Below are 20,751 nucleotides of genomic sequence, written 5' to 3' on the forward strand. Positions count from 1 at the left end.
TCACCCCGCCATAGGCGGACATTGTATGTCCTTGGTTCGGTATGTATCATCTACTATCGGCCTGAAAGCCGAAGGTCCTTTGATAGTCCGATCGGACAAGAGAGATCTGACTCGATATTGTGATAGATATAAATCCATTTCAAGGATCTTCAAGGCTTCGATTCTTTCCCCCTTTTCGATATTGTTCTTCAAAATTCTTCATTATGGCAGAAAAACCCAAAGTCCTCTTCCTCGGCAGTACCAAACAGTAAGTTCTGCCAATACCCCAAGGAACATGAATGTTCTATATTCTCCCTCTACAGATATCATAGTTAACGCGCTGCTCTAGAGCTCATGAAGAGTTTGCCTCGCTCTGTGAGATTATAGAACCTGTCTACCCACAGTCAAATGAGCGATCTGCTTTTATAGAAGAGACCAAGTCTGGTGCTTTCGATGGAGTCAAGGCTATCTATCGTACAAACAAGTCTGTTGGCATTACTGGACTCTTTGATGCCGAGTTACTAGATGTCTTGCCCAAGTCTCTCAAGTTCATTTGTCATAACGGTGAGTGCTTCGAGTATGCCGTGACCAGGTTTACTAAATAACTACTTCAGGCGCCGGATATGATCAAATTCATGTCTCTGAATGCACCTCTCGTGGTATTCGTGTTTCAAACACACCCACAGCTGTAGACGATGCCACGGCTGACATCACTATCTTCCTTCTTATCGGCGCCTTGAGAAATATTTCATCCTCAATCTTCACTCTCCGAGAGGGAACCTGGCGAGGTTCCCCTCCACCTTCACTTGGTCATGATCCTCAAGGCAAAGTGCTAGGCATTCTAGGCATGGGAGGCATCGGTCGCAATGTTGCACGCAAAGCCCGAGCTTTTGGCATGACTGTGAGATATCACAACCGAAGCCGTTTATCACCTGATCTAGAGGACGGTGCTGAGTATGTTGACTTCGAGAAACTTCTTAAAGAAAGTGATGTGTTGAGTCTCAACTTACCCCTGAATGTGAGTCTAGTCATGAGTGGGATATTCAAGGGATTCCAAACTGACCTTTTACAGCCCAAAACCCGACATACTATCGCAAAGCCTCAATTCGACATTATGAAGCGTGGCATTGTAATTGTCAACACCGCTCGTGGTGCAGTGATGGACGAAGCTGCTCTCGTCGACGCTCTTGAATCAGGACAAGTTGCTAGTGCTGGTCTTGATGTCTTTGAGAACGAGCCAGAGGTCCATCCAGGGCTCTTGGAGAACAAGAACGTCTTGCTTGTTCCACACATGGGAACGTGGACTGTAGAGACCGAGAGATTGATGGAGGCTTGGGCTATGGACAATGTTCGTCTTGCAGTGACAGAAGGAAAGTTGAAGAGTATCGTTTCTGAGCAGAAGGATCTGCAATAGACGGTAACTCTGTCCCCACATCAGAGCGTTAACGGTGTAAAGAGCTCGGAACGTATAGAATGGGCGAACAAAATAAAATTAGATAGCCCAAATGAAGCTCTGTTGTGTAACACAAGATCCCAAGCTGACCTAAGACTCTGAGTACTTGGGATGAAAGTCTTTCATCTCATCTTCACCTACACTACCAAGATCGGATGATAGATTGCAAATAACCTTATATCTGCTTAATTGACTTTTAGCTGGCTACCTTAAATTAGAACAGCTCAACAGTTGAAGCAAACCTGGTAAAACAATAAGCCCAAAGCGACCCAGAGCACAAGCAATACATGACGGCTTCAACCCAAGACTACGTAGAAGTGACCGAGCCTTTGCGCAGTAGACAGTCAGAGGATATCATAACGAAATAATCACATAAGGAGCAATAGTGTTAGAGTCAGAATCTCTCTTTTTGAAGTTCTACTCTATCCTGGCCACGGTTGACGGGCCTGCCTGTATCGAGTTACCATCTCATCCATCCCTATGGGGGAGGTCTCGTCTTGGTCATATCCGTCCATATCATTCCATTCATCATCCATTTTTATAATCTCGAAGGGGGGAATCATGATTAGCAAAAAAGCCAACGCCATTTTGTTGAAAAAGCAAGATTTTTTTGCCCCTCCCTGCACCCTGCGAGGAGTCTTCTCGTTGATGATTCAGAGAAGTAACCCAAATAAGCAGAAACAAAGAAGAGAAGAGAAAAAAAAATCAGAAAACCGCAGATGTCCTTGTAACTCTCCCAACCCATATGCCACGCAAGCTCATGCTGTTGAAACTAGAATTTTGCCGATTGTCATGTCGACAGAAGAGGGAAAAGTTCGTTACACGTAGGAATCCAGTTGAAGGATCCTGGGTATTGATTACACACGCTTAGTAGCGGTAGATATCGGCCTTGAAGGGACCCTCGACGGTGAGGCCGAGGTACTCAGCCTGGACCTTGCTGAGGGTGCTGAGCTCAGCCTGGCAGTGGTCGAGGTGGAGACGGGCGACCTCCTCGTCGAGGATCTTGGGGAGGACGTAGACACCGACGTCGAGCTTGTCGGTCTTGGCGAACTCGACATACTTCTCACCCCAAGCCTTGTCAGCGGCCTTGTACAGCATGATCTGGGCAAGGACCTGGTTGGTGAAAGAGCAAGACATGACGAAAGAAGAGTGGCCAGTAGCACAGCCAAGGTTGACAAGACGACCCTCAGCAAGGAGGATGATGTGACGGCCGTTGGGCATGAGGAAACGGTCAACCTGGGGCTTGATGTTCTGGACAGAGCTGGCGTTGGCCTTGAGCCAAGCAACGTCAATCTCGATATCGAAGTGACCAATGTCTGTTTACCAATGTCAGTGATGAATCATTATTGAGTGAAAGAGTGATAAAACTTACTGCAGACGATGGCGTCGTTGGGCATAGCCTCGAAGTGCTCGCCAGTGAGGATATCACGGCAACCGGTGGTGGTGACGAAGATTTGACCGACCTTGGCGGCCTTCTCCATGGTGGTGACTTGGTAACCGGCCATAGCAGCCTGGAGAGCGTTGATGGGGTCAATCTCGGTAACGAGGACACGGGCACCCATGCCGTGGAGGGCCATGGCGCAACCCTTACCGACATCACCGAAACCGGCAACGACGGCGACCTTGCCAGCAATCATGACATCGGTAGCACGCTTGATACCGTCGACAAGGGACTCACGGCAGCCGTAAAGGTTGTCGAACTTGGACTTGGTGACGGAGTCGTTGACGTTGATGGCGGGGACAAGGAGCTTGCCATCCTTGAGCATGCGGTAAAGGTGGTGGACACCGGTGGTGGTCTCCTCAGAGACACCGAAGCAGTCCTTGAGCATCTCAGGGTACTTCTGGTGGACAAGGGTGGTCAGGTCACCACCGTCGTCGAGGATGAGGTTGAGCTTCTTGTTGTCCTTGAAGGCAGTGAGCTGCTGCTCGAGGCACCAGTTGTACTCCTCCTCGGTCTCACCCTTCCAGGCGAAGACGGGGACACCGGCGGCGGCAATGGCAGCGGCGGCGTGGTCCTGGGTGCTGAAGATGTTGCAGCTGGTCCAGGTAACCTCAGCACCGAGAGCAGTGAGGGTCTCGATGAGGACGGCGGTCTGGATGGTCATGTGAAGGCAGCCAGCAATGCGGGCACCGGCGAGAGGCTGGTCAGCAGCATACTTGGCTCGGGTCTGCATGAGACCGGGCATCTCATTCTCAGCGAGCTCAATCTCCTTGCGGCCAAAGGCGGCCAGAGAAAGGTCAGCGACCTTGAACTTGTGGGCGGGAGCAGACATGATGAATGGATGTGGAGGAGGAAGGGATGAAAGGATGGATAGGAAGAGGAGAGAATAGAAAGAGAAGAAGAAGGGATTGAAAAAGTTGAACGGGAAGAGGAAGAATATGTAGGTTGTAGAATCAACAACGAGATAACATTGGGCGGGGCAGAGAGAACTGCTTCTATGGGCTGAGAGCCTCTGGAGGGGCCTGGAGGGGGAGGGGTTGACCAGGGCCCAGCAGTGTCAGTGGGGTTTTTTTCGCGGGCGGTGAAGTCAATGGACGGCAAAATGAGGGGCAGAATTTTCTTCTGCCATTGAGGCCCAGCAATTTTGAGGCGGGGCAGAGCAGAAATGCACTCCGAGTCCAGTCGATCTCGAGGCTAGGTACTTGTAAGCGGGTGGTTGGCTGGGTGCTGAACCTGGTACCCTCGAAGAAACAGCGCCAAAAAGGTACCTCCGAGTGAGGGTGGATCTCAGGGACTCGGAGAATCCACCAGAGGAAAAAATAAAGAGGAGCTTTCTCATGATGGGAAGCTCCTCCAGGTCTTGGTACGAATACGGGACTAGTGAGAAGGAGACCACGTTGATTTTTCTCATTCAGTGAGTGGGCAAATTACTAGGCTTCTTTTTTACTGTCTATAGTGACTATTCAGTCGTCAATTGATCGTTCCGACTGTGCATATGTAACTTGCTTCGTACAGATGCAGCTTTGGCTGACTTTGACTTGACCCTTGATATTCCCCGCTCGGAAGCCGAGCACCGCTTCACGCGAACACTACGGGTCATTGATCGTCTACAAGCTACAAACAGACCGACTAATCTGTATATCCGAATATTCTGAGGGGAGAGTAAGCTCGGAGGCACCTCTTTGGTCTCGTTAAAAGACTCAATGATACCAGACCCATCACTCTGTTTCATACATCTTTTCGCCGCGTATAAGTGAGATGAGATATTTATACCATGAAACCCTGGTCTTGGATTAACCATGAACCACTTCAAATCCCGAGTTTATTTGCCGAGTTCACTCAAAGACAAAGCAACAAAGCGGCAGTACTAATGAACTTCTAAACGTAAAATTGTTTCAATGCTCTCAGACTATGAGAACTTGTTTGCAGGCGCTATCTACGAAGCCAGCTTTTTATGACCAAGGCAATGCCACAGTCGTGTCCATCTCTTCGTGACTCTTCAACATCAACACCAAGACATCAACGTCAGGCTGGCCCATCATGTGCTCATCAAGTGCTCCTTTCTTTCTGTCTCTCTCCCTCTCTCTCAACGCTTTAAAATCTAGACCAGCACTCGATATTATTCGACATTGTCCGGAACGCCGCCAATGCAAACCATCACTGAGCGTCTCGTATTCCTGAAATCCCTCGAGACTTTTTGAAATCCCCGTCTCGCCCGTCCTCCATCTATTTTGGCATCAAGTTCTCCCGCACGGCAAACATCTTGGCACTGACGTTGGCTGTGAATCCATCCACCTGCTTGCTGTATTGCTCCACCTGCTTCGCGTTCAGCATACCCTCCAGTCTGCTGGGCTCCTGGGGAAGCTTGAACAGTCGCTGCCACTCATCCTCGGGAAGAGGAGCCTGCTTGGCAGCAGCACGTTGGGCGTTCTCAGCCTTGCGCTTGGTCTGCCATTGTGTAATCTTGGTCTGCTCACGACCGAGTTGTCGCTGGTAGAATTGGAAGTTGTTGAGGTCGGTGTAGTGAGACTCGATGCTCTCGAGCAGAAGATCGCAGGTCTTCTCGAGGAAGGGGTCGATCGCAAGGTCGAGGTTGTCGATAGAGGGATACAGAGGAGGCTCGAGAGCGCTACGGTTGAGGTCGCCAAGCGATGAGGGCTGCTCAATATCGCCCTTCACGGGAGCGGAAGGAATCTGGTGGAGGAAGGTTGTGAGGAGGTGAGAGTTGTGGACGTTGACAGGGACCTCGGTGAGGATATCCTTGAAGGTGAGCTTAGACTTTTGCAAGCTGTTACTGGTTAGTATCTCTGTCTCCAGTCGTGGCAATAGCATCATCGTACCTCTCGGTTGTGAACTTGCCCTCCTTGTAGGCGCTCATGAAAGCAGGGGAGAGGCGGAAAGCCCGGAAGGTCAGGTTGCCCTGAGAGCTCTTGCTAGCATCATGGACGAGGGCGACAGTGTTCTCGTTGGCGCTTTGGTAGTGGAACTGGTTCTCGATGAAGTTCAAGTTGACAAAGTTGCCCATGGTGGCACTTGTGTACCAACCAACGTTGTTGGCGTCGACGTTGACCTCCTTGAGGTGTCGGATCATCTCATTTTGGTAGTGGATGTTGTTCTTCTGTCGGGGAGCAGCAGCGGCGATCTGCGAAGCATCGTTCTGGTGGCTATCGGTCGTAGCGGGGTCGACGGTAGGAAAAGGGAATGTGTTGGTGACCTCGAGGAGACCCTCGTTCTCCATACCAACAATAGCTCCAGTCGCAACAGAAGGGAAAGCCGAAGAGCAGTGCTTGGCAATCTTCATGATAACCTACACCACCGACTGAGGTCAGTCCCATTACTCTTTACTCGTACTTCAAGAGGGGGTCTCAAAGACCAAAAGGTGGGGCATATTCTACTCACCAGAGCCTCGACTTGAACGGCCTGGAAAGGCGCAGCAACAGCCGCATCGTTGGGAGCGTCCGCCATATTGACAAAAATTCGGGAGGATATATTCACGGTGCCGCGAGAGAAGGATAGAGGTTCGGCGCTACGATCGCGAAAGAGGCGGGTGGTGTTGCAAGGCTTCGGGGCTCTGAAGGTGGGAATATCGAAACTTTTCGTTCGTGTACTCATTTGTGGGCTGTGGGATTATCTAGGCGGTGAGGTGCGGCAGATTATATATCCCGCGATTGACGGTACGAGCCGACCTACGATCTTCGTTTATCACCATCAGGTCAAGCATACGGCGACCAGAAAAGATGCCTTATGTGCTCTAATTTACCGACATTACGCTCGATATCATGATAAGAAATAGCCATGTACTTTATCTCTTCGATACGTCTCTTCGCGGTCCGTTCTGAGCTCTGGCACTTTGCCCTCGTTCTCAACGTTCTACAGATCTTGAATGCCATCAGCTAGAATATCACGAGCAATCTAAAATCTAATTATTGTTTTATTTCGTTTATCATTCTACTGTCTAGTCCGTTTTCCGAGAAAATCATCATTTATCCGAGCAAACGCCATTCTTTTTTCTGTCCCATGTTTTTCTAAACCCTCAAGACCGACACCAAACGCCTCATAAGCTTCCTGAATAAAAGGTTTCAGAAGTCTCAAACCTTGTCATCTAATCCTGCCAGGGGATGATCTCCCAGCTCTCGGCATTGTCCCGAATCACAAGTCGATGTTGATCAATTCTCCAGAATGCGTACAAGGAGCGAGTTGCTCCAGCAGCCTTGCGATGGGCTGGGCCTGTACCGCCATTCTTAGCATCTTCCCGCGAACGCCAGACACAAGTCGCCAAGTTGGCCAACTCTGAGTCAGGTTCACCAAACCAGTATCTGTTCATGTCAATACGATGGACCCATACAGAAGATACACTTCCAACTTACTTCAGGAATCCACCACTCGCCACGGCCTCAGCGTGTGCTCCCTTGTCGAGAACACCCAGGTCAGCATACTCGGTCTCCTTCTTGATTCGTGATCGGAATGCCACGATATAGAACGATGTTTCTTTGAAGGGTTTTCCAGATTCGACCGCAAGACGTTTCACTTCTTCGATCACCTCTGGCCAGTTGAAGGATTCTGTGTATGGGGCTGTCGCATAGTCGTCGCGAAGAACTCGAAGTTGACTCAAGGCTCGAGCGAGGAGCTCATTTTCGTTGTCAAGAGTGTCGAGGTCAAGCAAATGCTCACGTTCCGTGTATGGCGATTGGATAAGATACCGGTGGTTGGATGCGAGTGCTGGGCTAATTTCTCTCACGTCGACTTCGGCAGCTGTTTTGGAAAATACGTCAAGTGATGATCCAGGGGCTGTTTGCACATCTGCAGTTGCCATTGTGGGTTTTTTTGAGTTTTGCTGTGTGGTTGAAGAGGTACCGAGTGCGCAGTCAAGACAGAGTGAAATGGTTTGGGTATCTCGACACACAACGGCAGAAGATGGAAGGGAAATATAAGGAACTACGAAGTCAGGGCGCGGCGACGGCGACAGCGAGTCATCAGCAATTTATAGCACTCGATACATCTTTACAATCTCTTAGGCAATCAAGCCTTGAATAACGTGCTCAAATGACACCATCCGAGCCGGACGACGACGGTTACACATGTGGGTCGGTGAAGGGTGTCAAAGGGTCGTTCTGCCGGTAGTTCTCGAAGTTACTTACTTGTTAGTGCGGATGGTCGGGCGTCTCAAAAATGGCACTCTTCGAACTAGACCGGTCAAGACTTGTTGTCCGAGTCAGCTAGGCGTGTTATCTGAAAATCGGAGAACTCTGCAAGTCGTTTTTTACTGGAATACCTTGATAAACGGCTTCGCAAGATAACGAAGTATGCCGGAATTCTCGTTGTCTCTGAGAGATCCGGAAACTCGCATATCAGAGACATGGATCTATGGCGACTTCTCACCAAACCATGATGAAATACCGGGATCGGCTACAAGTAACGAGCGAGATCCTTCCTTCACCGCCAGAAGAACGCTTCATCGACCATTTCACCGGTTTCGGGCATCCATGGAAGGACAAGGTGAAGAGTCGGAACAAAGAAGGAATTATACTTTGGTGTAACCAGGGGTCCTTGATAACACGGATGTGAGACTAACGCAGGCCAAAATGCAATGACATGTGGCTGCGGTTGGCGCTAAAAGAAAATGGCCGACGGTACGACCCAACCGACCATCTCGAATTACTACTACACCACACGGATACAATACTACATATTCGAGGTCAGCCGGACACTCGACGAGAATGACTCTTTGTTGACAGTTGCTTTTCACGTAACCCATTTACACACTACATTGTAAGGACCATGCCTTAATCTCCCAATCAAAGTCAACTCTTAAAGTTCTGAAAAGCTTCGTTTGCACGCATTTTTTTGAAGCAGCATAATTAGAAAGCATGGTCTTCGTTCTCATCGTTCCCCTCTGATTATAGAAGACGTGATCTGGCATTGTCGAATGAATTCTCTGGATTACGAGCCTCCCTCGGGTTGTCGCACATAACTTTGTGAAGACGTCAGAAGCCACGGGGATGTCGACATCTGATCTACGATCGTGCTCGTTGATCATTGTATAATTTCATAATTATTATAATTTTGTGATACAGTCCTTTGGGGTCTTTATATCAGTCAATTGATATGGAAATCGCTAGAATATATGATCGAATATCTAATTGGTTTATCACAACTTATATCGCACACCATCACAATGGACCATCGTCCTCCACATCTGTCTTTCCCCTTCTCAACCAAACTTTGGCCATCTCATACGACCCCAGATAGAGTCCACTCCCTAGCATCGTCCACCCGGATCGCAGAGCCGCACCCCGGAAGAATCCCCGCACTCCCCTCTCTTGGTAAACCTCCTTCGAGACAGTCCACGCCCCCTTCTTTGGTTGCTTCCCCTCCATCTTTGCTGCGACTTCGCTCTGGCCTTGTGTCGACTTCTCGCTCTGATTTCCGGCACTCAACATCATCCTCGTCTTGACGACATCACTCGGTGTCGTTATGAAGGCAGCTATTGATCCGGCGCTTCCAGCACTTAAACCTGTAGCGAGTCCCGTCTCAATCAGCCCCGGCTCCGAAGTTCCGGAGCCTCGTGATTTCCAATATGTTGCTCGCACATGTTCGAATATAGGGAATTGGAGAGCTGTGAATGGTAAATTTCGTGCGACGAGTGCTGTGTAGCCTGTAAAAAGGCGACGTGATACTCCATCACCGGCCAGCTGACGGAATGCCTGTATGGAGGTGGAAGATCCAGATCGTCCAACCCCATGACCATCATTTTGCAACATCTGAGCATTTTGCTTGATGACTTCTGCTGGTGCGAGGACTAGGCAGGATGCCATCTCTGCCACCCCCGAGGCTGCTGAGTGGACCAGTGGTTGTGGTAATGGCGTCGCATTACCGATGATGCGTTTGGCGCTCTCATATGTCGAGAAGAATAGACCCGCTGTGAATTGTGTAAGCCAGCAATTCCTCATATTACGTCTTCTGTTACAAACCTGCTGGAAGAGTAGCTAGGACTACACTTCCAATGCCCTGGTAGAGTCCTCGTACAGCCCATATGTTCTTTTTCGAGCTGTCAGAATATGTCTTGAGGTAATCTTGGCTTTGCAATCGAGTCTTGATGGTATCGAGAGGGTAAACCAAGACATCTACTGTAAATGCTGCAATAGCACCAGCCTATAGGTGTGTTAGTGAGTGTATCATACTCGGGAAATTGATTTATTAGCCAGCCTTACAATATATATGTCCGACATGTTCTTCTTTACACGTCTGCTGCATGCATCGTGATGATGAATTTCTTCCAGGTTGGTAGTGAAATATGGGCTCTCTTACACCATGAGCTGGTGATGTCATGGTTGTGTGCTTATATCCACTCTAGGATTACCCTGCACTTCGACTCATCATGGAAATATCTCGAGCTCACAGCATGTAAAAGGACGTAATATAACTCTGAATAAAGACATCTCTACTTTTTCAGTGGAAAACTCATTGGAACCCCCTGTCATGAGTCATAGGTATTTCAATTTATCATAAGAATAACTCCATATCGAGTTCAACACCTCACTCATCTTGTCTCATAACTCAAGTCAGATGATACAAATCAGAACTACTTTTAAGAATTAAGAATGTACATGATCCCATCTCTTGACGCCAGCCCATATACAACCCCATGATTCAATCCAAGCAAGCCGGCGCTTCCCCTGCCGTCTATGTGACTTAATGACTCCAAAACGTCCCAAGATAATAAATCACCAAAATGCTTGCGTTCCCGTCTTTATAAGATGTCCTCTGCTCTATCATAAAATCGCGCCGTAAATCCAATGACAAAGGAAATCATAGCTTGCTCTTTACAGCGGGGGTCGTCTCGTTAACTACAGCCACCACGACACAGATATCGTCGACTTTGCCGCCATGCCAGTTTTCTTGGGGGTAGTATTTGTGGACCTCCTTGGCGAATGGTCCATCAAGTTTTGTGTTGACGCTGGCTCGCTTGGCGGCTGTCACGATTTCCGTAGCGAGTGCGCTCTGGAGTGTAGCTGTTCGTTTGCCCTCGGAGGCTTCAGGGAACTCAACCAGAGGCTCTAGCGAATCCGCAACGCGCACACCTCCAGCATCAGTCATTACCCAGGCGCCTGTGGATACCAAAACTCGGCTGGCGATTCGCAGAATATCTTGGTTAAAGAGATTGTCTAGAACACCGTCGGTCGCAAGAATAAGAATATCGCCGTGACGGAGCGCGTGCTGGGTAACGTCAGCATCCCTGGGAAGGTCGCTAAGCTGAGCACCACCAAACGCTGCCATGCGAGCAGCAACGCTGGGAGGTACGAGAGATAGTTGGAAAGGAGTATTAAAGGCGTGTGTTTGGGGTTCGGAATATGTATGAACTCCATTGAGTCGAAGTTGCAAGAAGCCGGAATCACCAAGGTTCGCAACGTCCAGGTTGCCATCTGCTCCAGCAATAGCCACACATGCTGTGCTTCCGCCAGCACGGAGACTCTTGTCATTGCAGATTGCCTCGTATCCTTTCTGCATTAACTGTCTTGCCGTCAAGGGAGGCTCTGAGCTGGTCTGGTGCTCGTGGGCAGCCAATGCCATATAATCGCAAAATCCGTGTGAGAAATCAGCGGGGTCGACACCGGAATCTACCCAGCCCCCAACACCATCAGCAACGCCAAAGGCTACTGACCCGGAGTCGTTAATTCGGCTGACGAAGAAGGCATCGTGTCCAGATTCGGGTCGAGCGGAAGGTCGACGGTTTCGAGGGGGTTGAATGCGATTGTATGGGTTGAAGTGGAAGACGTGAGTGGAGGGATCGTATGGCCTGTCCTTGGCAATGAAGGAGGAGGCGACATGGTAAGAGAATCGAGGAGCATCGTTGGAGGTGGAGTAGAGTCTGGAGCGAGGGCACGAACTCATTGCGACATGAGGATGAGCACGGAGTCGGGAGCAGGATTGCGTCGGAGCTGGCACAGTTAGAATTGAGGGTTGTCGAGTATTTTACGGGCAATGCGACCAACCCTTAGCAAGCGTTCGCAATGAAGCCGTAGCAAGTCGATTGTAGGGCGTAGCCATGAAGGGCTAAGGTGGGAAATGGATCGTCTAGAGACAAGATTCGATGCGAATAGTGACGAGTCGGAGCGAGGATCGGAGGAGGATTAAAATATTGGTGACGATAAGACTTTGATAGAAATTACAGAGAAATCATCTTTGCCAAGGAGATCGTAAGAGAAAAAAATTGGTGTCATGAGAGAAGTGGGATCGTGAACGGAGAAACAAAGTTGTTGAGCGCCGATTTACCAACTTGTTATCTAATCTTCCATGACTGGCCAAGCAAAGCCCCTCCAATGGATATCCTTTCACAAGAACCAATTCCTCGGAACAAAGAGGCAAGCCTCAGGGGGCAAGAAAACAGCGAACCTTAATAGAGGGTGTCAAAATAAACTCAGCAGAGGCTATCCTAAGCTTAGGCTATCTTACCTAAGTCTTTTTGTCATTTAGGATCAAAATCCTACGTTTTCTTTCCTCCCCTAGGCAAGCCACATACGGATATGCAAGATAAAATAAAAGGAGGCGGTGCATGGGTTCACAGCCACTGCATGCTTCTCCAAGATTTTCCCGGATTCCCATCTCCGCAATTATTGATACCCGCTGTTGATCCGCGATCTATATCCGTGAGCAAGGCAAGTCACGTGGTTTCACGAGCGCTGTTCCTGCCGATTCCGAGAGCAGCGAAGCCGAAGTTGACAATCGCAAATTTGTGATTGGCCAGAGGTCATCCGTAGGTCCCAGTGTAAACTGCAATAACCGAGGAAGGTTTGCCAACCCAATACATGACGACGAGAATCCTCGAAACGCCACCCTTTGCGAATAGACAATTCAACTCTATCGGAGGAGATTGCACGGCATTTCTTTCCTGTCAATTGTCTGACCACAGCTCCAACTAAACATTGCGAAGTTTGACTGTCCTTCTCCTCCGGTCCCAATCGCAATTGTACTTCCTCGATTCGATTCTTCGTCAAGATGGCCGCTCTTCGATCTTCTTCCCGACTCGTCGGAGCCTTCTCAAGGACGGCTGCTATCCGACCTGGCGCTGTCTTCACTCGTTCTATGGCCTCAGTCAGCGAGCCTCCCAAGGATTCTAATGCCAACCTCAAGTCTTTCCAAATCTACCGATGGAACCCCGACACACCCAGCGAGAAGCCTCGTCTTCAGACCTACACTTTGGACCTTAACAAGACTGGACCTATGATTCTCGATGCCCTCATCCGAATCAAGAACGAGCTCGACCCTACTCTGACCTTCCGACGAAGTTGCCGTGAGGGTATCTGCGGTAGCTGCGCCATGAACATCAACGGACAGAACACTCTTGCTTGCTTGTGTATGTACCCCTTCACCCAGGTCGCATGCGGCAAATCATGTCGGGAATTGAATTGCTAACACATTACCAGGCCGAATTCCCACTGAGGCTGCTTCCGACGTCAAGATCTACCCTCTCCCTCACACCTATGTTGTCAAGGACCTTGTCCCTGATTTGACACATTTCTACAAGCAGTACAAGAGCATCAAGCCCTACCTTCAGCGCGATACCCCTGCCGAAGATGTACGACCCCTTTCTCACATACGGAATCTTGCATTTACTAACCCAATTCTCAGGGCAAGGAGTACCGACAGACCAAGGAGGACCGCCGTAAGCTCGACGGTCTCTACGAGTGTATTCTCTGCGCCTGCTGCTCTACCTCATGCCCGTCTTACTGGTGGAACTCTGAGGAGTACCTTGGCCCCGCCATCCTTCTCCAGTCTTACCGATGGCTCGCCGACTCTCGTGACCAGCGCACCGCCGAGCGAAAGACCAACCTCGAGAATTCGATGAGCCTATACCGTTGCCACACTATCCTTAACTGCACACGGGCCTGCCCCAAGGGTCTCAACCCTGGCAAGGCCATTGCCGAGATCAAGAAGCAGATGGCTTTCGGCAACTAGATTTAACAAAACCACGAATATGTCGCGAAAACGATGTGACGATTGCAGGGAGAAGCGAAACATTTAAAGGGTTGTCGCAGAGCAAAAATCTGCGTATGAGATTATTAGGACTTTAACCCTGTGTATAGGCTATGGATGGGAGTTCCACGCTTTGTTCTATAGCAAACTTGGCAATATTATTTTCTTGATCGTTCACCCCTGGTTCCTGTACTGTTGCCGTCTTTCTTGTGTTCGTTCGGGCATAATCCTGTAAACTGACTTTAGCTACGCTCGCCACCCCCGTCCTTACGATACCGTACTCTCGAGCGCCTCGAAAAGCCTGTCCGTGTTTGAGAAAGAGCACCATATACAGACCGATCGAGAGTTAAGAATTTAGGACTTCGCCTGACGCTGCGATTCTGACCTTCCGCCCTGACTGGCCCAGTCGCAGTTGTCGATCGAGCCCCTGCTGGATTGCCTTAAAGTAAGGGTCATACCGAATGTCGATATTTTCAAATTGCCCTTAATTCTCGAGCTTCGGGTTGAAACTATCATTTTTTCCAACTCGTGTTTCTGCCTCACACGAGCTCTTGGCCTTCTCATCACTTCTACAACACGAGTCTGCCATGAAGACAGCGAGTGCAGATTTCCAATGATCGACACACCCAACATGATCAACAAATCATGCTACGTGATACATTCCGTTATCTCACAAGGATAAGAAAGACCGGCAGTTTCCACGTGAATTGGGGCAGGGGTTGAAGCAGTGTAAAGTACCTGCAGAGTGGCTTCGGGACGGTTTATAGTGGCTTTTGATGACGGAACACTTTCATACAGAATGTGTTTTCAGAGCAAGTGGATCAAGTCATGTACTGTGATGTTTAATATGTGGCTTCGGAGAATTTGCAGGCCTGAATCGCAACTATAACAGCCAGAAGCTTGTGTGAACCTAACCTTGCTCCTGTTCTTTTGACATTTGTACGACTGTGGGCTTGAACTTTGTGGTGTTGTCAAGATTTCTTACAACCGTGATTAACCTCCCTGACCAAAAGATGCTTTCATCGAGCAGGGAATCACAGTCATTCTCGTCAAGACCATTTGACATAACAGGCGGCAGTTGAGTACATGAGCTCGTTGGTATGTTTGTGCTGCTCATCAAGACATTATGTTCCGAAAACTGCCAATATCTTGGTGCTTGGTACTTGATTCAAAGACAAGGTAACCTTAGCTTTTTTCCACGGCTACTTACATTATGTATGTTGAAGATCGCCATCATGTTTCACAACAACTGCCGGTCTGCGGAATACTGAACCTTGTATACTGAGTAGCCATGATGATACGTTCGAGGCAAACGGTAAAGTGAATGTTGATATGAGTTGGAGTATTTGGTTCTATCGTCGAAAAATCTTAATTTATTGGTAGGGCCTGAAGAAGTATAAAGTCTGGTAACTCCTACCCACCACAGAAGACAAACCTTGATATCACCATCCACAACTTCACAATTCAGACCTTACACTTCACATCTACACAAACTACCCACCTAAAACCTCATCATGTTCTTCAAAACCACCATCATCGCTTCCGCTATCGTTGGCCTTGCTGTTGCTGTGCCCTTAAGCACCAACACCACCACAAGTGCCTGTCCCACCCTCTGCGTGGACGCTATTAACGACTGTGGTGTCATGTACGGAGCGTAAGTTATTCCAACTCCAAAGAGATACAAACATAGAACATTCAAGTTGCTAATTTATCAGATGCTATCCTATTTGCTCTCCTCACCTGTATCCTACACCACGGCCATGCACTCCTAGCACCCCTATCACTACGCCTACCATCACCCTTATCACTCGAGACATAGCCATCAATCTTATCACACCAACTCCTGAGTCCGCCACTAACTCGACTCTGTAAACGGATGGCTAGCCATTCTGATTTGGCTTGAGATGGAAAGAGTTTGGCGATGGAACGATGGAAGTGTTCGACATTGGAAGCTGTATCTTTCAGGATGATGTCCTTTCCTAGGCATTCGAGATTGTCATTAATCTAGTTATACAACACGTTCTACTCTAAAACTACCTAGACCTCTCCTAGAACTAGTAGTAGGCATTGCCTGGCGTGCTTGGGCTTCGTGAATAATCATCTACCGTTCCTGGGAACGCACCAACTGGTGCTGAAGGTCCACCCTTGACATCGTCATCTGAACTTAGGTCATCGACATATGTATCGTCATCCTCAGGTGGTGCGCGCATGGCTTCGAGGATATCCCTGTCTAGCGAGGGCACTTCATAGGGCTTGAGTGTATGAATCTCTCGCCCTGATGGCATCTTGCTAAGCAGCGTGTTGATGGGGGGTATTACTTGTGTGTTCATCTAACATAAATGTTAGCAAATAACATATCATTCTCGATGTAGTGCTTACTGTATCGTTAACTTTGTTCCACTTGGCATCGAGCATCTCTAGTACTCGAATCTCCTCCATCTTACCAGCATCGCTTCCCCAAGCAGACTCCTTATCCACACGTCGATCCTCACGCTTTTCAGTGAAATCCTTCTTTAATCGACTGAAGCTTAGTCCCTTCTTGTTATTGTCTTTGATCTCAACACCTAGCTCTGATAAGCCCGCACGAACCCATCCAATGCCATCTGCAACCTGACCACCTATCTCAGCATCGATTCCAAAAAAACGACATGCGCGAGCTCGGCATGTTCGTCGAAGATCTTCTAGATATTTCAGAAGAGCGATGTTGATCTTATGTGAACCAGAACCTGCTGTGCTGCATAGGGATGATGCTTTGGCTGCATGCTCTGAGGCTGCTAAACACAGTCGGGCATAAAGATGGGCGCGAACTTTTGGAATTTCAGGAGCCTTGAACATCCACTCCTTATCGTTCTTATTCCGGTCCTGGGCGACTATTGCTGGATACGGATCGTCTTTAAGAACGGCTAGTAACGTAGCTTCGGCCAATGCTAGAGAGCACAAGGCTCGAGCTGTCCCAGGAGCAACATCAGGACATGGAGGGGTCGCTGTAGCGTGCTTAATTCGACCTGCGAGATAATCATACACGGAAGCAGCTTCGAGGAGACATTTCGTTGCGGTTGTGACTGCATTTGTTCGCTCCTGGGCCCCGAGAAACTCGTTACTGGTGGAATAAAGTGGTTGTAAAGCAGACCGAGCTGTCAGAACATGAGAGAAGCCCAGAGTTGAAAATACAAAGGCAATTTCATGTTCCAAAGACGAAATCTTGACTCTGGCTCTCTCACGTCCTGGGACGACTTCGCCAGACAAAGTTGGTCTCCATTCGATAGCCGGGGGGGTCTTTTGCGTGACGATAGCCAGACCCTTGTTACTTAGACCGTCGTCCACTGCTAGTAGGTATGGGATGTAGCCATTGACGCTGGAAATGACTGTGTTTAGATTTGAGACCTGAGAGCTTGGGGGAAGTCTCTTGTGCTTTTTCAGGGCATCTCGAACTACCCCACGATATGTGCTGGCGTTGAGGGGCAGTGAAGGATGAGACTCGGAGCTGAAGCTTGATGAGAATGAGAAAGCCGAAGTTGTTGGGAGAATGAAAGGGAACGGCATTTTGAATTAGAAGAGAGGCCTCACTGTGAGGTTAGGTATAGAAAGACTTGCAGTAACAAAAAGAAAAGAGTCAAGATCAAGTTTTGAGTTCAATTGTTTTGCCAAGCTCTTGGTCCAGTCCAGGCCTGACGATACCTATCACCATAAGAGTACTGTACTGTGCGCATATCAGCTGTTTACGCACTGCTTCAAGTGACGTCTCTGCCCTGGCTTTAGCTCCGGGGTTCGGAAGCTCCTTTTCGGCCGATGCTCTACCTACAATTGAAGCTCCACCAAAATTTCCGGGGTCGCATTGGATGTCATTTAGTTAGAGCTTCGCTACACGCACGCTCTCTCCTCCTCCTTCATCAACCAAACCACTCTTGTTAATGACGACTTTCGCTATCTCGAGGTGACAATGGCTGGTCCTTCTCCGTCACCACACAAGCCTCGTCGCAAGGCTAATACCAAGAAACCTGGCAATGGCAATGGCGGCAGTGAAAAGGCCCCTCGCACAGAAGCCCTAGTACGAGCGCCCGCGTTCCCTCTCGCAGCGTTTCTGTGGCCGGCGCGGACTTCTTTGTCGCAATGGGAGGTCCTGCCCGTGATTCTGATGGTGGTCGGTCTTTTTCGATGGGCTGCTGGTCTGTGGGGATATTCTGGTAAGGATGGCCGCTTCGACTTGACCATCATGACACCTTTCGCTAACGAGGAGCTTGATTTGCAGGGTTCAGCAAACCGCCCATGTTTGGAGACTACGAAGCGCAGCGGCATTGGATGGAGGTCACGACACAGCTTCCCATATCGCAATGGTATTTCCACGATCTTCAATGGTGGGGTCTCGACTATCCTCCCCTGACGGCCTACCACAGCTGGCTTCTCGGCAAGATTGGCTCTCTCATCGATCCCTCGTGGTTCGCGCTCTTCACCTCTCGAGGAAACCAGGACCCCAACCTCAAGATCTTCATGAGGGCAACAGTCATCATCTCGGAGTATCTCATCTACGTCCCAGCCGCCATTGTCTTCGTGCGACGATATAGCAGACTTCAAGGGGTTACAAACTGGACAGCATGGCTTGCGCTCGTCGCGATCCTCATGCAGCCTGCTACCATTCTCATCGACCATGTTCACTTCCAGTACAACACCGTTATGCTCGGATTTGTCATGGCGAGCATGTCGAGTATGTTGGCTGAGCGCTACAAGTGGGCTGCTGTCTTCTTCGTCGGCGCGCTGGGATTCAAGCAGATGGCTCTGTATTATGCCTTCAGCGTCTTCTCCTATCTTCTCGGCCGCTGCGTCTACCCGCGACTTAACTTTACCAGACTCTTTGGAATTGCACTTGTGACAGCTGTTTCCTTTGCTATCCTAATTCTACCTCTGGTTCTTGGTACACTCTACGACAAGAGCCAGGGCATCGATGCTCATGGGGATTCCAAGGATTCTCCTTCGCTTCCCCTATTCCCTCAGCTTGTCAATATTCTAGACACTAAAGCCTTTTATTGGCCTATTGTGGAACAGTTGGTTCAGATGGTTCACCGCGTCTTCCCATTTGCGCGTGGTCTGTTTGAGGACAAGGTCGCCAATTTTTGGTGCGCCGCCAATGTCGTTATAAAGCTCCGACAGTGGCCAACAGCTCTTCTCCAAAAGGCAGCTCTTGGTGCTACTCTTGGTTCGATTATACCACCTAACATTATTCTCTTCCTGCGACCACGAAAGTCCACACTTCCTTTGGCTTTTGCTGCCACAGCTTGGGGCTTCTTCTTGTTCAGCTACCAAGTGCATGAGAAGAGTGTCTTGCTTCCATTGATGCCAATGACCTTACTTCTGGCTGGAAAGCACGGGTTGAACAAGGACACACGAGCTTGGGTGGGCTTCGCCAACCTCTTGGGAGTCTGGACTATGTTCCCTTTGCTCAAACGGGTCGACCTGAGAGTTCCATATGCGGTCTTGACCCTCCTCTGGTCCTACTTGCTCGGCCTCCCACCGACCTCTTTGAGCGCCTACTTCCAAGAAGGTCAAGCTGCCTGGTTGCAATGGTGCACAGCACTACTGCATCTGGTGTTCTATGTCGCCATGGGCGCGTGGCATGTTCTTGACACATTTGTAACACCACCTGTTGATAAGCCCGACCTCTGGGTCGTGGCAAATGTTGGAATTGGTGCCGCGGGCTTCATAATCTGCTATCTTTGGTGCTTCTTTAAGCTTATCCAGGAGAGCGACCTATTACCTGGAGGCTCATCAAGTAAGAAGGATAAAAAGAGCAAGACCTTGTAGAGAGGCATTTTTTTTGTCGATAATAGATTTCAATACGATTTTGATTTGGCGTTATCTCTCCATCGTTGTCCAAACTGCTAGAACGAGCTTGTTCAACTTGTGTCCTACTCTGTACCAGGTTATTCGTTAATGGGTGTAACTCTTTCGACATCCCATCTCGTCTATCGGATGAACATTCGTTTATGCTTGGGCAGCTTCCTTCAGAAAGCCATGACAGTAGTGGCTGACCAAGGTCGAGGAGCAACGCTTGGTTGTCGACTGATAGACTGCTTACACGACTCAGCCCGTTGGCCACGGGCGACGATAGCAATGAACACATTCTCATCGTCATTGACTTGGCAGCTTATAGGTAGACACAGCCGACACTATTGCTAATTAGACAGCAGGATCACCTTGGGGCAATAGATCTTGGTCTTTCAAGTATCGAGGAGAATTGCAAACTGCACTTGTTTGCAGAAAAGACCTTGGCGAGATGACTGGATAAGAGAGTTGTGTGTTTTGGTCAGACTTCTAGGATAGACATAAGCTGAGACATTACCCAAAAATTGTTGTCCTCTCGTTCAGTGACGACAAGATCTATGGATGATTATGAGATCTAAGATCATAGAAAGAGCGCAAAGATAATCCCTCCTGTGACATCATTAATTCCTGCTGATACAGGCCGCAGGAACGGTTCCAGCGTGACATTCTAGGCAAAGAAGGATTCAAAGAAGGGGTTGAATCGCGAGTACGGCAGATGAAGGAGCTGTTGGGATGAATGCGACTCCCGTTCAAGGCGCAGTCATGACCATGATGCTTTTGACACCGAGACTGGGAACATGGCCTCATCCTTCTTCGTATTAGAGATGATTGTGATAAGGTCAGTTCCTGGCCATGATGAAGGATGACAATGAGCTTAGATCTTGCTGTTGCATCGCCACTGAGAGCCTATCAATGCCACAGCCGAGATTCTTTACTATGAGCCCCAGAGTATGGACAGTTTCATGGCATCAACAAATGTCAGAAGGCCTGGAGCTAACTTTGCCAAGTGTCCAAGAAACCAAAGGCCTGAAATATGCATGTGCTTCTTGCCTGGGGTCGGATCCGATTTGAGAGCCTGGTCGAGATG

At 49.0% G+C, this 20,751-nt stretch overlaps 10 protein-coding genes across 10 annotated transcripts; 4 read left to right on the plus strand and 6 right to left on the minus strand.

Moving 5' to 3' along the window:
* Positions 1-203: 203 nt before the first annotated feature.
* Positions 204-1,393, plus strand: FTJAE_12448 (d-3-phosphoglycerate dehydrogenase; the record flags this gene model as incomplete). Its single annotated transcript, XM_037345494.1, has 5 exons — positions 204-247; positions 303-310; positions 367-543; positions 594-997; positions 1,052-1,393. 5 exons carry the CDS (start codon positions 204-206, stop codon positions 1,391-1,393), a joined length of 975 nt encoding a protein of 324 aa, XP_037200477.1.
* A 906-nt stretch (positions 1,394-2,299) lies between these two features.
* On the minus strand, positions 2,300-3,705 carry FTJAE_12449 (adenosylhomocysteinase; the record flags this gene model as incomplete). The annotated part of the gene is made up of 2 exons (XM_037345495.1): positions 2,300-2,748; positions 2,805-3,705. The coding sequence occupies 2 exons, from the start codon at positions 3,703-3,705 to the stop codon at positions 2,300-2,302; spliced, it is 1,350 nt and encodes a 449-aa protein (XP_037200478.1).
* Positions 3,706-5,099: 1,394 nt separating this feature from the next.
* FTJAE_12450 (translation initiation factor 3 subunit H) lies at positions 5,100-6,338 on the minus strand (the record flags this gene model as incomplete). The annotated part of the gene is made up of 3 exons (XM_037345497.1): positions 5,100-5,661; positions 5,714-6,180; positions 6,273-6,338. The coding sequence occupies 3 exons, from the start codon at positions 6,336-6,338 to the stop codon at positions 5,100-5,102; spliced, it is 1,095 nt and encodes a 364-aa protein (XP_037200479.1).
* Positions 6,339-6,975: 637 nt separating this feature from the next.
* FTJAE_12451 (uncharacterized protein) lies at positions 6,976-7,686 on the minus strand (the record flags this gene model as incomplete). The annotated part of the gene is made up of 2 exons (XM_037345498.1): positions 6,976-7,189; positions 7,241-7,686. The coding sequence occupies 2 exons, from the start codon at positions 7,684-7,686 to the stop codon at positions 6,976-6,978; spliced, it is 660 nt and encodes a 219-aa protein (XP_037200480.1).
* A 1,357-nt stretch (positions 7,687-9,043) lies between these two features.
* FTJAE_12452 (s-adenosylmethionine mitochondrial carrier) lies at positions 9,044-10,202 on the minus strand (the record flags this gene model as incomplete). The annotated part of the gene is made up of 3 exons (XM_037345499.1): positions 9,044-9,792; positions 9,845-10,025; positions 10,182-10,202. 3 exons carry the CDS (start codon positions 10,200-10,202, stop codon positions 9,044-9,046), a joined length of 951 nt encoding a protein of 316 aa, XP_037200481.1.
* A 480-nt stretch (positions 10,203-10,682) lies between these two features.
* FTJAE_12453 (PTC7-2C phosphatase) lies at positions 10,683-11,765 on the minus strand (the record flags this gene model as incomplete). The annotated part of the gene is made up of 1 exon (XM_037345500.1): positions 10,683-11,765. The coding sequence occupies one exon, from the start codon at positions 11,763-11,765 to the stop codon at positions 10,683-10,685; it is 1,083 nt and encodes a 360-aa protein (XP_037200482.1).
* Positions 11,766-12,869: 1,104 nt separating this feature from the next.
* On the plus strand, positions 12,870-13,829 carry FTJAE_12454 (mitochondrial succinate dehydrogenase subunit B; the record flags this gene model as incomplete). The annotated part of the gene is made up of 3 exons (XM_037345501.1): positions 12,870-13,227; positions 13,298-13,449; positions 13,503-13,829. 3 exons carry the CDS (start codon positions 12,870-12,872, stop codon positions 13,827-13,829), a joined length of 837 nt encoding a protein of 278 aa, XP_037200483.1.
* Positions 13,830-15,361: 1,532 nt separating this feature from the next.
* On the plus strand, positions 15,362-15,719 carry FTJAE_12455 (uncharacterized protein; the record flags this gene model as incomplete). Its single annotated transcript, XM_037345502.1, has 2 exons — positions 15,362-15,501; positions 15,563-15,719. The coding sequence occupies 2 exons, from the start codon at positions 15,362-15,364 to the stop codon at positions 15,717-15,719; spliced, it is 297 nt and encodes a 98-aa protein (XP_037200484.1).
* A 182-nt stretch (positions 15,720-15,901) lies between these two features.
* FTJAE_12456 (pH-response regulator palC) lies at positions 15,902-17,390 on the minus strand (the record flags this gene model as incomplete). Its single annotated transcript, XM_037345503.1, has 2 exons — positions 15,902-16,177; positions 16,227-17,390. 2 exons carry the CDS (start codon positions 17,388-17,390, stop codon positions 15,902-15,904), a joined length of 1,440 nt encoding a protein of 479 aa, XP_037200485.1.
* A 397-nt stretch (positions 17,391-17,787) lies between these two features.
* On the plus strand, positions 17,788-19,643 carry FTJAE_12457 (glucosyltransferase; the record flags this gene model as incomplete). The annotated part of the gene is made up of 2 exons (XM_037345504.1): positions 17,788-18,031; positions 18,097-19,643. 2 exons carry the CDS (start codon positions 17,788-17,790, stop codon positions 19,641-19,643), a joined length of 1,791 nt encoding a protein of 596 aa, XP_037200486.1.
* Between the last annotated feature and the right edge of the window lie 1,108 nt (positions 19,644-20,751).

Source organism: Fusarium tjaetaba (assembly GCF_013396195.1).
Source record: "Fusarium tjaetaba strain NRRL 66243 chromosome Unknown NRRL66243_c0000337, whole genome shotgun sequence".
NCBI lineage: Eukaryota > Fungi > Ascomycota > Sordariomycetes > Hypocreales > Nectriaceae > Fusarium > Fusarium tjaetaba.